Source organism: Carcharodon carcharias (assembly GCF_017639515.1).
Source record: "Carcharodon carcharias isolate sCarCar2 chromosome 36 unlocalized genomic scaffold, sCarCar2.pri SUPER_36_unloc_1, whole genome shotgun sequence".
Lineage (NCBI taxonomy): Eukaryota > Metazoa > Chordata > Chondrichthyes > Lamniformes > Lamnidae > Carcharodon > Carcharodon carcharias.
In genome coordinates, this window is record NW_024470726.1 from 1,915,387 (window position 1) to 1,933,040 (window position 17,654).

General features: G+C 53.1%; 1 protein-coding gene across 4 annotated transcripts in view; it reads right to left on the reverse strand.

Annotated features, from left to right (window-relative positions):
- The window catches only part of LOC121274384 (transcription factor 12-like), a 167,035-nt gene that overhangs the window by 60,552 nt on the left and 88,829 nt on the right, over positions 1–17,654 (reverse strand). For 3 of the 4 annotated variants that reach the window (XM_041181667.1, XM_041181671.1, XM_041181670.1), the window contains exons 2-5: positions 10,105–10,207; positions 6,396–6,535; positions 2,948–3,077; positions 2,728–2,792 (exon numbers count right to left, since the gene is read on the reverse strand). In XM_041181667.1, the coding sequence (XP_041037601.1) occupies positions 2,728–2,792; positions 2,948–3,077; positions 6,396–6,535; positions 10,105–10,207 (438 nt within the window). The remainder of the gene's footprint in view (positions 1–2,727; positions 2,793–2,947; positions 3,078–6,395; positions 6,536–10,104; positions 10,208–17,654) is intronic. The other variant, XM_041181669.1, reaches the window with a different exon arrangement.

Here is a 17,654-nt window from a genome sequence, read left to right on the forward strand (position 1 = left end):
TGATGTCTTTAACACGTAGAAATCTATCAATCACTGCCTTGAATATCCACAGCTCTCTGGGGTGGAGAATTCCAAAGATCCTTTGAGATTTGGAATTCTTGCATTTGTCAGCGTGAAGAAATTTCTCCTCATCTCAGTCCAAAATGGCCGACCCCTTAGCCTGAGGCTCCAGCCGGGGGTGGGGGAAAACAACCCAGTATTGGCTCTGTCAAACCCTTAAGAATTTTATATGTCTCAACGAGATAACCTCTTATCCTTCTAACCTCCAGAGCCTATAAGGCCCAGTCTGCCTCAATCTCTCTTCTTAGCGGTCAGTCTGGTGAAGCTTCATTGCAATCCTTCCGAGGGTGCTACGCGAGACCAAATTGTTTATCACTTTGCAATAGGACTCACTTGCCCTTCACCCCTATCCTCACTGACAAGCATTAACTCCAGGTCGCCCAAAGCCTCAAATTTTAACATCCATACCCTGGTGTACCTCGCTCCCCACCCCCCCTCCTCCCCTCCAAGTGTCACAAAGCTCCCTCCTCCTTATGCTCTCTGCTCCTCTGACCAGTCTGTTGTCCATCTCCCACGCCTATCACCTCAGCATTGGGCAGCTGGGCCTTCAGCCTGCCATCGTCTGGAGTTTTTTTTTTGCCTCTTCTCCTTTAACACCAGTCTTAAAAAAAAAAACCCACAGGTCTTTGAACGAGCTACACGTCACTTCCCCTCATGCCCCCCCCACCCCACCCCACAACATCACTGACCGTGCGTATTGGCTTTACACACAAGGAGACACGAAATAGGAGGAGTAGGCCATTCGGCCCCTCAAGCCCAGCTCCCCCATTCAATAAGATCATGGCTGATCTGATTGTGCCTTCAACTCCACTTTCCTGTCCACCCCCCACCCCAAAATAACCCTCGGCTCCCTCGTCTGTCAACAATCTAACTCAGCCTCGAGTATATTCAATGACCCAGACTCCGCTGTTCTCTGGGGGAAGAGAATTCCAAAGGCTAACAACCCTCTGAGAGAGAGAGAAAAATATCCTCCTCATTTCAATCCTAGAGCCCTAATTCTTAAACTGTGCCCCCGGTACTAGATTCCAGCACAAAAGGAAACATCCTTTCAGCATCCACCCTGTGAAGACCCCTCGGAGTCTTGTACGTTTCAATAAGGTCACCTCTCATACTTCTAAACTCCAATGGGTATAGGCCCAACCTGCTCAACCTTTCCTCATAAAATACCCTGTTCAGGAATCAGTTGAGCGAGCCTTCTCTGAACTGCTTCTGGGTGCAACTTCTTAAGTAAGGAGACCAGAACTGTACATGGTACTCCAAATGTGATCTCGCAAAGGCTCATTTTCCCCCTAGGAAGTTCCCTGGGACATGTTTCCACATTGAAGCAGCCAACAAGGGTGAGTATTATCAGAAAAAGAAAATTGAAAACTAATTCAAATAAATTCCAGCCTTTCCTTTGGGGCGATTTACAGCTCCCAGAATCAGACACGTCATCTTCGGAGGAACAGAAAAACATAACGCGGAATCAGATAACACACTGTTGCTTTGTGTTTGTAACAAAACCTCATTAAACACAGAACCACCTGCTTTGGGTTTGGTATTAAATCAACCCTCATCTCTCTGATTCAAGCCAGAACTCTGGCATCAAAGCAAGACGCAGGATCAAACAGGGTGGAAAGTAATAGATAATCTCAGCCCCTGTGACTTTGGGAGGGGCTGGTATAATTGTCCTCGGTAACCTTGGATTGAGCAGGAGAAAATATAATCAAAGTCGAGTGTGTGAGAGAGGGGGGGGGGGTAGAGAGAGAAAAAGGGAGTGTCAGAGAGTGCGAAAGAAAGAGAGAGAGAGAGAGAGAGTGAGAGAGAGAGAGTGAGAGAGAGAGAGTGAGAGGGAGGAGTGAGAGAGGGAGGAGTGAGAGGGAGGAGTGAGAGAGAGAGGAGTGAGAGAGAGAGGAGTGAGAGAGAGAGGAGTGAGAGAGAGAGGAGTGAGAGAGAGAGGAGTGAGAGAGAGAGAGAGAGAGAGAAAAAGACAGGGAGAGAGGGGTGAGAGAAAAGTGTGAGAGAGAGAAAGAGAAAGAGGGCATGAGGGAGGGAAAGTGAGACAGAGAGTCAGGGTGAGAGACAGAGAGAGAAAGAGATAGGGAGAGAGTGAGAGACAGAGGGGAGTGAGAGAGAGTGTGTGAGAGAGAAAGAGAGTGTGTGTATGAGAGACAGTGCGTGAAAGAGTATGTGAAAGAGCAAGAGAGAGCAGGAGAGAGTGAAAGGGAGAGGGCATGAGGGCGAGAGTACGAGAAAGATAAGAGCATGAGAGAGAGTGCAAGGGGGAGAGATTGCAAGGGGGAGAGGGAGAAAGCTGCGAGGGGGAGAGAGAGAGGGAATCAAATGGTGCCTGATGGAGTCTGTAGCCTCAATTAAGTTCTCATCTGGTTCAGACACACCCCACACTCACACCCTCCAGTTCACCTGAACGCTGGTCCCTACACGTCACCATCCTTTCATTCCGATCAAAGCTCCGTCCTTAAAGAGGAATGGTTCTGTATCAACAAGGGCTTGCGGCTTGAAAGACCAAATCTCCCCAAGGGTGACGACAAACAGCAGGGTGGGGGTGGGGGGGAGCAGAGTGGCTTTTTTTCACTGGGCTGGCCTTGCAGCCGACTCACAAAGGGGGCGCGTTTGCCCCGATCCCACATGAGAAACAGGCCGAGGCTGTGCCATTTCACAACTTACCGAAGCCAAAGCCTTGCCCAGAGCATCTCCTGTTTGCGAACCTCCTGCGGTGGTACCTCTGTTCCCTACGTTCAAAAAGGGAAAAGTGCAATTACTCAATAAAAAGAGGCAGAGCAGAGAAGGAGGAGGAGGGGGGGAAAGGGGGGTGAGGAGGTGGGGGGGGGGGGGGGGTTTGCAGGGGCACAAGCTATCCCCAAACTTTGAATGGTTCAGGACCTACCCATCAAGTTTTCGGAAGTGTTGAGGGGCGGCGTGTGCGAGGAGGTAACGAAGGGTGTTGATGTGTTGCCACTCCGATGGAAACTTGCCACTGGCGGGAGAGTAGAGCTGACCTCTGACGGAGGGTAGGGCTGAAAGGACACAGGCGACACGAGCAGGTTAAAAAGGCATCCGGGGACTGAGCGAGAGGTTTCGGTCTCCCCTTCCCCCCCCCCACCCTCTAAACACCGGTTTTGACAACAAGAGCACCGATCACAGCAGTCAGGCAGCGCCGGGTGTCCCCCGGGTTGGGGGTTGCACAGGAGCATTTACCAGATAAAAGTGGCGTTAGCACACGGGTGACCTGGTCAAGGAGAGCATCTCTGTTCTCAACGGTCCTTCGAAACATCTAAATCAATCCGCAGCCAACGAGGTACTTTTGAAGCGGAGTCACTCTTGTAGGGAACGCAGCAGCCAATTTGAACACAGCAAGCTCCCACAAACAGCACTTGAGCCTGGGGCAAGATCATCCGTTTTTTTTTTATATTGAGCTCGGTTGAGGGATAAATTTTGGCCTCAGGACATTGGGGAGAACTCTCCCCTAGCAGCCCCCCCCCGCCCCCCACCGCCCCCCACCCTCCCACACCCACCCCCCAGCTCTTCTTCCAATGGCAGCCGTGGGATCGATTACATCCACCTGAGAATCCAACGGTGCCTCGGTTTAACGTCTCGTCCAAAAGATGGCACATCCGACAGTGCAGCACTCCCTCAGCACTGACCCTCCGACAGTGCAGCACTCCCTCAGTACTGACCCTCCGACAGTGCGGCGCTCCCTCAGTACTGACCCTCCGACAGTGCGGCACTCCCTCAGCACTGACCCTCCGACAGTGCGGCGCTCCCTCAGTACTGACCCTCCGACAGTACAGCACTTCCTCAGTACTGACCCTCCGACAGTGCGGCGCTCCCTCAGTACTGACCCTCCGACAGTGCGGCACTCCCTCAGCACTGACCCTCCGACAGTGCGGCGCTCCCTCAGTACTGACCCTCCGACAGTGCAGCACTCCCTCAGTACTGACCCTCCGACAGTGCGGCGCTCCCTCAGTACTGACCCTCCGACAGTGCGGCACTCCCTCAGCACTGACCCTCCGACAGTGCGGCGCTCCCTCAGTACTGACCCTCCGACAGTGCAGCACTCCCTCAGTACTGACCCTCCGACAGTGCGGCACTCCCTCAGTACTGACCCTCCGACAGTGCAGCACTCCCTCAGTACTGACCCTCCGACAGTGCGGCACTCTCACAGTACTGACCCTCAGCCAGTGCGGCTCTCCCTCAGTACTGACCCTCCGACAGTGCGGCACTCCCTCAGCACTGACCCTCCGACAGTGCGGCGTTTCTTCAGTACTGACCCTCCGACAGTACGGCGCTCCCTCAGTACTGACCCTCCGACAGCGCGGCGCTCCCTCAGTACTGACCCTTCGACAGTACGGCGCTCCCTCAGTACTGACCCTCCGACAGTGCGGCGCTCCCTCAGCACTGACCCTCCGACAGTGCAGCACTCCCTCAGCACTGACCCTCAGCCAGTGCGGCTCTCCCTCAGTACTGACCCTCCGACAGTGTGGCTCTCCCTCAGTACTGACCCTCCGACAGTGCGGCACTCCCTCAGCACTGACCCTCCGACAGTGCGGCGTTTCCTCAGTACTGACCCTCCGACAGTGCAGCACTCCCTCAGCACTGACCCTCCGACAGTGCGGCGTTTCCTCGGTACTGACCCTCCGACAGTGCAGCACTCCCTCAGTACTGACCCTCCGACAGTGCGGCACTCCCTCAGTACTGACCCTCCGACAGTGCAGCACTCCCTCAGTACTGACCCTCCGACAGTGCGGCACTCTCACAGTACTGACCCTCAGCCAGTGCGGCTCTCCCTCAGTACTGACCCTCCGACAGTGCGGCACTCCCTCAGCACTGACCCTCCGACAGTGCGGCGTTTCTTCAGTACTGACCCTCCGACAGTACGGCGCTCCCTCAGTACTGACCCTCCGACAGCGCGGCGCTCCCTCAGTACTGACCCTTCGACAGTACGGCGCTCCCTCAGTACTGACCCTCCGACAGTGCGGCGCTCCCTCAGTACTGACCCTCCGACAGTGCGGCACTCCCTCAGTACTGACCCTCTGACAGTGTGGCGCTCCCTCAGTACTGACCCTCCGACAGTGCAGCATTCCCTCAGCACTGACCCTCCGACAGTGCGGCACTCCCTCAATACTGACCCTCCAGCAGTGTGGTGCTCCCTCAATACTGACCCTCCGACAGTGTGGTGCTCCCTCAGTACTGACCCTCTGACAGTGTGGCGCTCCCTCAGTACTGACCCTCCGACAGTGCAGCATTCCCTCAGCACTGACCCTCCGACAGTGCGGCACTCCCTCAATACTGACCCTCCGACAGTGCGGCGCTCCCTCAGTACTGACCCTTTGACAATGCAGCGCTCCCTCAGTACTGACCCTTTGACAATGCAGCGCTCCCTCAGTACTGACCCTCCGACAGTGCAGCGCTACCTCAGTACTGACCCTCCGACAGTGTGGCACTCCCTCAGGCCTGACTACTAAAAATCTGCAATTAAAAGTCTGATGATGATCACAAAACCATTGCTGATTATCATTAAAATCTACCTGGTTCATTCATACCCTCTGGGGAAGGAAATCCACCGTTCTTACCAGGTCTGGCCTACGTGTGACTCCAAACCCATAGCAATGTGGTTGACTCTTAAAGTGCCTCCGAACAAGGGCAGTTAGGGATGGGCAATAAATTCTGGCCTACCCAGCAATGCTCACATCCCATGAACGTATAACAAAAAATGCAGCCTTCTGAGTACTGGCACTGGGAGTTTCGGCCTGGACTTTGGGCTCGAGTCTCTGGAGAAGGATCCGAACCCACGGCCTACTGGCTCAGAAGCAGGTGAGGGCAACTAACAGAGCCACAGCAGAGGCTCTAAATTTAATTGACTCAGTTGACAGATGGGCCCCGTGTGCTGGGGCTACAAAGCCCAGGTTTATCCCAGGCTCAATTCCCCGCAGGAGTGACAGGGTGGGCAGTGGGGCTAGAGAGGAGGCATTAGCTGATTCTGGTATGGGCGTTGGTGAACAGTGCCCGGTGTTAGGCTCGGCACCCGTTATCAGAATTGCCCTGCTACCCAGCGACCACCACCCCCCCGCAGCCCCCCCCCAAGCCACGCCCCAGAGCTTGCGCATGGATGTCGGGATGAGCTCAGCCGTGCTGCCTCCCTTAGCCAAATAGCCCAAGAACTTGTCCCGTAAGGAACTGGAGGGGCATTCCCCCCAGGCCAGCCGAGGCCCTGAAAGGTGACTCCGCCACCCCCAACCCGCAACCCCCTCCAACACCCCCAACACCCCCCCACACCACCTCCCCCACTCCCCACGACGAACCGAAGCGATGAAGCGAGGCAAAGTGGAACTCACCAGGCGCTCGTGGGCGTGGAGGTTGCTGTAGCTGTTTGCCTGACTCATGTGCGATGAGGGCCCGCCAGGGGCCCCCCCATAGTTGGCTTGGCTGATCCCGCCGGGCGGTGCCCACAGTTCCGAGGAGGTGTGATGACCTTCTGGGGAGAGGACAGAGGGTCGAAGGAGTGAGGTTCTCCGGAAATCCAAGCCCTTCCCCAATTTTCCAGGCCACATTGCAACAGTACAGCGCAGGAGGCGGCCATTCGGCCCATCATGCCGGTGCTGGCTCTTTTGAAGGAGCTGTCCAATTAGTCCCACTGTCCCTCTGCCCTGCTCCTTCCCCCATCGCCCGGCTAACTTTTCCCCTTCGAGTATTTATCCGATTCCACCCCCCCCCCCGCCTTTTGAAAGTTCCTATTGAATCTGCTTCCACCGCCCTTTCAGGCAGCGCCTTCCAGATCACAACCACTCGCTGTGTAAATAAAAACAAATTCTCCTCATCTCCCCCTCTGGTTCTTTCCCCGATTCTCTTCAATCTGTGTCCCCTCTGGTTACCGACCCTCCTGCCCGGTGGAAACAGTTTCTCCTTATTTACTCTGTCCAAACCCCCTTCCTGATTCCGAACGCCTCGATTCAATCTCCCCCCTTAACCTTCTCCGCTTTGAGGAGAACAATCCCAGCTTCTCCCAGTCTCTCCCACACGGACTGAAGTCCCTCATCCCTGGTCCCATTCTGGGTAAATCTCCCCCCCGCACCCTCTCCGAGACCTTGGCACCCTTCATGTGGGGCCTGGAGTTAGACACAGTGCTCCAGCTGAGGCCTACTCCTCGCTGCAGCCTGTTTTGTTCAGTTTAGCCCATGCTTGAAATGATTTCTATGCAAAATGCCCCAGTTGAGTGCACTCAGCAGCTCGGAGTTTACTCAGCAAGCAGCTTTTGTAAATTCATTTTGCGTGATGTGGGTATCACTGGCTGGGCCCAGCATTTATCGCCCATCCCTAATTGCCCCCTTGAAGAGGTGGTAGGTGAGCCACCTTCTTGAGCCAATGCAGTCCCTGTGGTGTAGGTACACCCACCATGCTGTTAGGGAGGGAGTTCCAGGATTTTGACCCAGCAACAGTGAAGGAACGGCCGATATATTTCCAAGTCAGGATGGTGAGGGGCTCGGAGGGGAACTTGCAGGTGGTGGGTGTTCCCCATGTGTCTGCTGCCCCTTGTCCTTCTAGATGGTAGAAGTGGTGGGTTTGGAAGGTGCTGTCTAAGGAGCCTTGGTGAGTTGCTGCAGTGCATCTTGTAGATGGTACACACACTGCTGCTACTGTGTGTTGGTGGTGGAGGAAGTGAACGTTTGTGGATGGGGTGCCGATCAAGTGGGGCTGCTTTGTCCTGGATGGTGTCGAGCTTCTTGAGTGTTGTGGGAGCTGCACTCACCCAGGAAGTGGAGAGTATTCCATCACACTCCTGACTTGTGCCTTGTAGATGGTGGACGGGCTTTGGGGAGTCAGGAGGTGAGTTACTCGCCTCAGGATTCCCAGCCTCTGACCTGCTCTTGTAGTCACAGTATTTATGTGGCTAATCCAGTTAGTTTCTGGTCAATGGTAACCCCAGGATGTTGATAGTGGGGGATTCAGCAATGGTAATGCCATTGAATGCCAAGGGGCGATGATTAGATTCTCTCTTGTTGGAGATGGTCATTGCTTGGTACTTGTGTGGCGCAAACGCTACTTGACTCTTGTCAGCCCTGAGCCTGGATATTGTCCAGGTCTTGCTGCGTTTGGACATGGGCTGATTCAGTATCTGAGGAGTCGTGAGTGGTGCTGAACATTGTGCAATCTTCAGCGAACATCCCCACTTCTGACCTTACGATGGAAGGAAGGTCATTGATGAAGCAGCACTGATGAAGATGGTTGGGCCGAGGACTGAGGGTGCGCAGACCAGCTGGGCCCAGGCTATCGGGATTTAGCTGCCTGGTCTTGGCAGAGTGTTCACTACAGCTCGGTTACGCAATGGGAGAGAGGGGGAAATCAAATGGGGTTCTCCTTCCTGATCACTATCTTGTAGAGTGTAATGTGTGGGAAATGTGAATCTTCCACTTTGGCAGGAAGAATAGAAAAGCAGCAGATTACTTAAATGAAGAGAGATGACAGAACTCCGAGGTGCAGAGGGATCTGGGTGTCCTGGTACATGAATCACAAAAGATTGGTATGCAGGTACAGCGAGTGATTAGGAAGGCAAACTGAATGTTCTGGTTTATTGCAAGGGGAATGGGATATAAATTAGGGATGTTTTGCTGCAGTTGTACAGGGTATCAGTGAGACCACATCTGGAGTCTGTACACAGTTTTGGTTTCCTTACTTAAGGAAGGATATAAATGCATTAGAAGCAATTGAGAAAAGGCTCTTTTGACTGATACCTGGGACCGGGGAGAGGAAGTGTTATCCTATGAGGAACGGTTAGACAAGTGGGGTCTGTATCCATTCGAGTTTAGAAGACTGAGAGGTGATCTTGTTGAAACACATAAGATCCTGAGGGGACTTGACAGGAGAGGATGTTCCCCCTTGTGGGAGAGACTAGAACTCGGGGATACAGTTTAAACAGAAGCGGTCACCCTGTGAAGACAGAGATGAGGAGGAATTTCTTCTCTCAGAGAGTCGTGAATCTTTGGAACTCTCTTCCCCAGAGAGCGGTGGAGGCTGGGTCAATGAATATATTTAAGGCGGAGGTAGATAGATTCTTTACTAACAAGGGATCAAAGATTATCGGGGGAAGGCGGGAATGTAGAGTTGAGGCCACAATCGGATCAGCCTTGATCTTATTGAATGGCGGAGCAGGCTTGAGGGGCCGAATGGCCTAGTCCTGCTCCTAATTCGTTTGTTTGTATGAATCCTGCTTCCCACAAATACATCCAGATGTTGAGTGCGGCCACATTGGGCTCTGCTGTGAGGCACCTCGTTGTTAAATAGCTTACCAAGGCGCATGCCAAAGCTCACCCGCCTAGGCTTGACAATGGATAATGGGCAGTTGAGTTAGACCCCCCTGGGATGAAGGGAAGGTTGAGCAGGTTGGGCCTATACCTGTTGCAGTTTAGAAGAATGAGAGGTGCTCTTATGGAAACATAGACGATCCTGAGGGGACTGATGGGGGGATGTTCCCTCTCGAGAGGGAATCTGGAACGAGGGGGACACAGTTTAAAAATAGGGGATCGGCCATTTAAGATGGCAATGAGGAGGAATTTCTTCTCCCAGAAGTCCGTGGAATTCCCTGTCCCAGAGAGCCACGGAGGCCGGGTCATTGAATATATTCAAGGCCGAGTTAGACAAGAGCTTTGATCGATGAGGGAGTCGAGCGTTATGGGGCACAGACAGGAAAGCAGAGATGAGACTACCATCAGATCAGCCATGATCATATTGACTGGCCGAGTAGGCTCGAGGGGCCGAATGGCCTGCTCCTAATTCTAATGATCTTATGTACCTTCTGCCTGGCAACACGCTCACAAGGACAGAATCCAGGAGTAGCCACCCAGGGGAATTGAGGGGGGAGGAGGAGGAGGAGGGGCGTGGAGGGGGGAAGGTAGGATGAAAGAGACCAAGCGCAGCCTAATGGTCATTTTAACAAAACATTGAAAGTTTGGGGCATTGGTGTAAACAATGAGGGTGGGGGGCGGGTGTGGGGGAGGCAAAAAAAAAAAGCCCCTACATTCCAACAACCTGTTAAAATAGTCACCTCACCTGGCAAGAGGAACGAGCTGGAAAGCATACTGCTGGGAGCCTTGGGGGACAGATAATTCGAACATTCCTTGAGCTCATCAGAATTCTGCGACTGGGCATAGACCTACAGAGCAGCAGGGGGAGCCAGAAAAAGAGAATTATTACACTGTGTATTTGGAATTTTCAAAAACAAATAGTTTCACTCGTAGCCTGTGGTCTGAAGCCAGCTTCCTGACGACTGTCCGTTATCCTGGCTCAGCTTTCCTATACAGCAAGCTCGCACACAGTCAGCAAGTCAGCAAGTAATCTGGTTTTTTTAGTGATACTGGCTGAGGGATAAATATAAGCCCCGGGGAGAACCACCCCCCCCCACCCCCAACCACCACTCCCCTCATCTTCCAATAGTGGCCATGGATCTTCCACCTGAGGGGGCAGACGGGAAACCTCAGGTTAATGTTGCATTCGAAAGACGAGACATCCGACAATGCAGCACTCCCTCAGCACTGACCTTCCAACAATGCAGCACTTTCTCAGCACTGACCCTCTGACAATGCAGCACTATCTCAGTACTGACCCTCCAACAGTGCAGCACTATCTCAGTACTGACCCTCCGACAGTGCAGCACTATCTCAGTACTGACCCTCCGACAGTGCAGCACTATCTCAGTACTGACCCTCCGATAGTGCAGCACTATCTCAGTACTGACCCTCCGACAGTGCGGCGCTCCCTCAGTACTGTCCCTCTGACAGTGTGGCACTCCCTCAGTACTGACCCTCCGACAGTGCAGCACTATCTCAGTACTGACCTTCCGACAGTGCAGCACTATCTCAGTACTGACCCTCCGACAGTGCGGCGCTCCCACAGTACTGACCCTCCGACAGTGCGGCACTCCCTCAGTACTGACCCTCCGACAATGCAGCACTATCTCAGTACTGACCCTCCGACAGTGCGGCACTCCCTCAGTACTGACCCTCCGACAGTGCGGCACTCCCTCAGTACTGACCCTCCGACAGTGCGGCACTCCCTCAGTACTGACCCTCCGACAGTGCGGCACTCCCTCAGTACTGACCCTCCAACAGTGCGGCACTCCCTCAGTAGTCACGCTCTGACAGTGCAGCGCTCCCTCAGTACTGACCCTCCGACAGTGCGGCACTCCCTCAGTACTGACCCTCCGACAGTGCGGCACTCCCTCAGTAGTCACGCTCTGACAGTGCAGCGCTCCCTCAGTACTGGCCCTCCGACAGTGCGGCACTCCCTCAGTACTGACCCTCCAACAGTGCGGCACTCCCTCAGTACTGACCCTCCAACAGTGCGGCGCTCCCTCAGTACAGACCCTCCGACAGTGCGGCGCTCCCTCAGTACTGACCCTCCGACAGTGCAGCGCTCCCTCAGTACTGACCCTCCGACAGTGCAGCGCTCCCTCAGTACTGACCCTCCGACAGTGCAGCGCTCCCTCAGCAGTCACGCTCTGACAGTGCAGCACTCCCTCAGTACTGACCCTCGGACAGTGCAGCACTCCCTCAGTACTGACCCTCGGACAGTGCAGCACTCCCTCAGTACTGACCCTCGGACAGTGCAGCACTCCCTCAGTACTGACCCTCGGACAGTGCAGCGCTCCCTCAGTACTGGCACTGGGAGTGTCGGCCTGGATTATGAGCTCAAGTCTCTGGAGTGGCGACTCAAACTCATGTCCTCCTGACTCAGAGGCGATAGAAAGAACGAGAGAGCGCGTATGACTCACTGGGCCAGAGCTGTCAACTTCCTGGAATTGAACTGAAGCTGACAGCCAGCTCAAGGTTATTGCCTTGGCCCTTTTAAGTGTTGGGCCCCAAAGTTGTGTCATGACAGCGATGTGAGGACGGTGTGAAGGACACTCGAGTCCGCTGCGATAGGGATGGGCAACAAATGCTGGCCTAGCCAGCGATGTCCAAATCCCACGAATGAATAAAAAGCCACTCACCACCCTGACCTGGAAATACATCGGCCGTTCCTTCACGGTCGCTGGGTCAAATTCCTGGAACTGACAGCACTGTGGGTGTACCTACACCGCTCGGACTGCAGCGGCTCAAGAAGGCGGCTCACCGCCGACTTCTCAAGGGGCAATTAGGGATGGGCAATAAATACCGGCCTTCAACACGCACTCCCTCCACCACCAACGCTCAGTGTCAGCGGCAGAAGTCGCTCCTGTTATCCCGAAGCCGGGACAGACAACATTTAACATCAACTCTGAAATGTTGCATGTCCGGCAACGCAGCACTCCAGCGCTCCTGCAATGAAATATGGGTCTAAATCGTGTGCTAATAGTTCCAACGATGACAATGTCCCAGTTCCTGAGCACTAATCCAGCTCTGTACCCATATTGGGCAGTTTAGGAAGCAGACCAAGGCACCCGGCAAGTGACTCGATTTAAAAATGCTCAACCTCAGCAGGCCTTGCTGACCAGGTTAAGGACAAAACAAGCAACGTGCACGTCTCCAGCGCCTTTGGGCAACCTCAGGTTGTCCCAAAGCTGCTTCACAGCCGGCGAAGCACTTTGAAGGTGATCACTTGTTGTAATGCAGGAAACCCGGCAGCCAATTGGCGCACAGCAAGCTCCCACAAACAGCAAACGTGATAATGACACATTGATGTTGCTTGAGGGTTAAATATTGGCCCCAGGACACTGGGGAGAACTCTACCAAACTCCCGTCCCTTTTCCAGTGGTGGTTATGGGATTTTTATATCCATTCGAGAGGGCTGACTGGGTCCCTTGGTTTAACATCTCCTCTGAATGATGTCACTTCTGACAGTGCACTGCTACTTCAGTGCTGACCCACTGACAGTGCAGCTCTCCCTCAGTACTGACCCACTGACAATGCGGCTCTCCCTCTGTCAATGCAGCACCCCCTCAGTGCTGGCTCTCCGGCAATGCAGAACTCCCTCAGTACTGACCCTCCCACAGTTCAGCGCTCCCTCTAAACTGATCCTCTGACAGTGCAGCACTGCCTCTATACTGACCCTCCGACAGTGCAGCACCCCCTCAATACTGACCCTCTGACAGCGTGGCTCTCCCTCAGTACTGACCTTCAGAAAGTGTGGCACTCCCTTAGTACTGACCGTCCAACAGTGCGGCGCTCCCTTAGTACTGACCGTCCGACAGTGCGGCGCTCCCTTAGTACTGACCCTCTGACAGTGCAGCGTTCCCTCAGTACTGACCCTCCAATAGTGCGGCGCTCCCTCTGTACTGACCCTCTGACAGTGCAGCACTCCCTCAGTACTGACACTGCTACAGTTCAGTGCTCCCTCTATACTGATCCACTGACAGTGCAGCACTGCCTCAGTACTGACCCACCGACAATGCAGCACTCCCTCAATACTGACCCTCCCACATTGCGGCACTCCCTCAGTACTGACTCTCCGACAGTGCGCCACTCCCTCAGTACTGACCCTCCGACAGTGCGGCACTCCCTCAGTACTGACCCTCTGACAGTGCGGCGCTCCCTCAGTACTGACCCTCCCACATTGCGGCGTCCCTCAGTACTGACCCTCTGACAGTGTGGCACTCCCTCAGTACTGACCCTCCGACAGTGCGGCGCTCCCTCAGTACTGACCCTCCCACATTGCGGCAGTCCCTCAGTACTGACCCTCTGACAATGCAGCACTCCCTCAGTACTGACCCTCTGACAGTGCGGCACTCCCTCAGTACTGACCCTCCGACAGTGTGGCACTCCCTCAGTACTGACTCTCCGACAGTGCGGCACTCCCTCAGTACTGACCCTCCCACATTGCGGCACTCCCTCAGTACTGACCCTCTGACAGTGCGGCGCTCCCTCAGTAATATTGGAAGTGTCGGCCTGGGTTACGAGGGCTCAAGACCCTGGAGTGTGGAGCCCAGAAGCCTCAGAGGGTGAGTAACTACCCGCTGACTCACATCAAGCACAGTAAAAGCACTTTAAGATAATCGTCCAATGCTAAAGAGTATTGGCTCAAGTTTCTCCTGTGGTGAACTGATAGTACACTAAAATAAGCGGAGCTATTGGGCTGATTATGGAAGGCGTACTGCCAGACTTGTTATTTCTTTATATTTTAACAGCTTGTGGAAAATTAACCATTAATAAAATCTCTTTAAACTGTAGGAGCGAAATCCTGACATTCACCCAATAAATTTCTTGCCTGTTATGGCGCTGTGCCCTCCAGGCCTGTGAGAAAATCCACATGAGCACCAAATAACATAATTCAGCCTCTTCTAGATTGGGCAATGTATATAGAACAGCAAAAACCAGCAGCAATGATTCCTTCATGGGATGTGGGTGTCGCTGGGCAAGGCCAGCATTTGTTGCCCCTCCCTAATTGCCCCTTGAACTGAGTGGCCTCGCTCGGCCATCTCAGAGGGGCAGTTAAGAGTTGACCACATGGCCGTGGGTCTGGAGTCACGTGTAGGCCAGACCGGGTAAGGCCGGCAGATTTCCCTCCCCTAAGGAGGTATCAGATGGGTTTTTAATAACGATCCATGATGGTTGCCACGGTCACCATTACCGAGACTAGGGCCGGAGTTTTCCGGTCCCGCTCGAAGTCGACGGACTTTCGGCTGGCCCGTCAAATTTTCCATCCTATTCCCGCGACGATTTCTGGCGTGGGCAGGACCGGAGAAACCCGGCCTAGCTTTCAATTCCGGATTTTCATTCATCGAATTTAAATTCCACCGGCTGCCCGGTGGTGGGATTTGAACCCGTGTCCCTGGGTCTCAGCCTGGGCCTCTGGATTGCTAGTCAAGTGACATCACCACTACGCCAGCGTCTCCCCCAAGTCAGCAATGGTCTCTCTCTCTCTATCTCTCTCTGCCCCCCACCACCCCCCTCCTCCACACAATCTATCTGAAAAATTCAATTTGTCCACTCCCCTACCCCAAGGAGTGAGATCCCACAATTGTACCTTCCCACAGCCAAGAACAACATTTTACGCTGCACTTTTAACATGATAAAACATCCCAGGGCACTTCACAGCAGCGTTATCAGACAGAATCTGACCCCGAGCCACATGAGGAGATACTAGGGACAGGGTGACCAAACACTCGGTCAAAGAGGTTGGTTTTTTCAGGAGCGTCTTAAAGGAGAGAGAGGGAGAGAGAGGGAGGGAGAGGGAGAGGGAGACGCGGAGAGGTTTAGGGAGGGAATTCCAGAGCTCAGGGCCCCCCCCAGGCAGCTGAAGGCACGGCCGCCAATGGTGGAGCGATGGGAATCGGGGGATGCGCGAGAGGCCGGGATTGGAGCAGCACAGAGATCTCGGAGGGTTGTAGGATGCTGCAGCAATAAGGAGGTGGTGCGAGGGAACAGAGGAATCTGAACGTGGAGATGAGAATTTTAAATCTGAGACGTTGTCGGACTGGAAGTCGACGTGGGTCAGTGAGCACCATCGGCGTTGATAGAGAGTGGGACATGCTGAGAGTTAGAGGGGGAGACAACAGACCTTTGGACCCAGATCACTTTTGCTGTACTCTGAATAAGCTGGCTTTGGCCCTACTGCTCGTTTGTTGACCCACATTTGCATCCCTTTGAGATGGTGTGGGGGTGGCAGAGGAGAGACAGGGAGGAGACCCAAGACAAAATAATTACTTGAACTTCCTGCTCCTGACTGCTCTCTAGGGACCCCAGCTGAAAAAGTGTGTCTGTGTGAGAGACAGAAAGAGACAGAGAGTGTGCGCGCGCAAGAGAGAATGTGTCTGTGTGGGTGAGAGAGAGAGAGAGAGAGTGTATGTGTGAGTGTAAGAGAGTGTGTGTGAGTGAGTGAGTGAGACAGTGACAGAGTGTGCGTGTGAGAGCGTGTGCACGTGAGAGAGTGTGCGCGTGAGAGTGTGCGCGCGAGAGTGTGTGCGCGTGAGTGTGTGCGCGTGAGAGTGTGTGCGTGAGAGTCTGCACGTGAGAGAGTGTGAGGGTGCGTGAGAGTGTGCGCGTGCGTGAGAGTGCGTGTGTGTGTGAGAGAGTGTGTGTGTGTGTGTGAGAGAGAGAGAGTGTATGAGTGTGTGTGTGAGTGAAAGAGTGTGTGTGTGTGTGAGAAGTCCTTCTGACTCCAAAAGCAATCAGAGTGTTGTAATAAAAGACATTTCAGAATGGTGGTTTTGGTCACATGACCTCTCTCAATGATGTGTATTTCACAGATGGTAATTGATTAGCTCATGTCTGGATAGACCTTGGCAATTGTATTAAACTCCTCCCCGTTTCAGGAGGAGTAGTGCTACTTTCAGCTCCACATTTAGATAAGTTAGTTAGGTGATTAGTTTCTTCACTGTCCCAGCCAATACTTCTGAATGGACCATCATTCCCTATGTTGAGTTTGGAAGAATATATCAACCCCTTCTATGTAGCCATTGCCCTGGTAGATTTCCTGTCTCTACCTAAAAGGTAACTTTATAGAAATGCGATGGTGAGAGACAGTTACAAGTTTTAGTTCATCTTTCGAGCATTTCTTGATGTCAGCAGGCACGAAATTCCTTAGGAGGTTAGCCTTGGCAAGTTCTAATTGTAATCCACATTGGATTACAATGTGTCAGGTGACCTGTGGCAGCCATCTTAAGTCAGTATTTGCTTGCTTTAAAAAGTCCTTTTAAAGAAGTTCAATATATGTTTGACCAGCCAATGAAATTAAAGATTAATATTACCCATGCAAATGTCACATTATCATGACACAAGGAACACAGGGTTGAGGATCAAGGCAGACAGAGATTGCTTATCTGTGGATTGTGGAAGATCAGAGCTTGGGACTGGGAGTGGGGGACATTGAGGGTTGAGACCAGGAGCAATACACTGTGGAGCCGGGAGTTGGGTGGTGGAGTGATGGCAGTTGCTTCCTTTAATATCGTTTCAGGAGGAGTAGTGCTACTTTCAGCTCCACATTTAGATAAGTTAGTTATTGTCTTGGCTGGGCCTAGCAGGGAATACCTAAGCTTGTTTTTTTTTTGAGTGCGCACAACAAGGACACTGGCTGCGTCAGGAGTGGGGCCTTAGACGCGCAGGGTAAGGCTAGAACGCTGATTGAGTACTCTGCATCTCAGTGTTTACTAAGTAAAAGGATGCTGAAAAGATATTGGTAGAACCAGAGATGTTAGGAGTAATGGATGAAGTGAATATTGGAAAGATGGACTAGAAAGGCTGGCTATACTTAAAAGTAGATAAGTCACCTAGTCTGGATGGCTTGCATCCCAGGTTGCTAAAGGAAATGGGAGTCGAGATAATGGAAGGGCTTGCCATATTCTTCCAATCTTCTTTAGATACAGGAGAAAGTGTGTGTATGAGTGTGTGTGTGTGTGTGTGTGAGTGAGTGTGTGTGAGTGAGTGTGCATGTGTGGGTGAGTGTGTGTGACAGTGAGTGTGAGAGAGTGTGTGTGTGTGTGGGTGAGTGAGTGAGTGTGCGCATGTGGGTGAGTGTGTGTGACAGTGAGTGTGAGAGTGTGTGGGTGAGTGAGTGAGTGTGCGCGTGTGGGTGAGTGTGCGTGACTGAATGTGAGAGAGCGTATGTATGGGTGAGTGAGTGAGTGTGCGTGTGTGGGTGAGTGTGTGAGACAGTGAGTGTGAGAGAGTGAGTGTGTGTGAGAGATA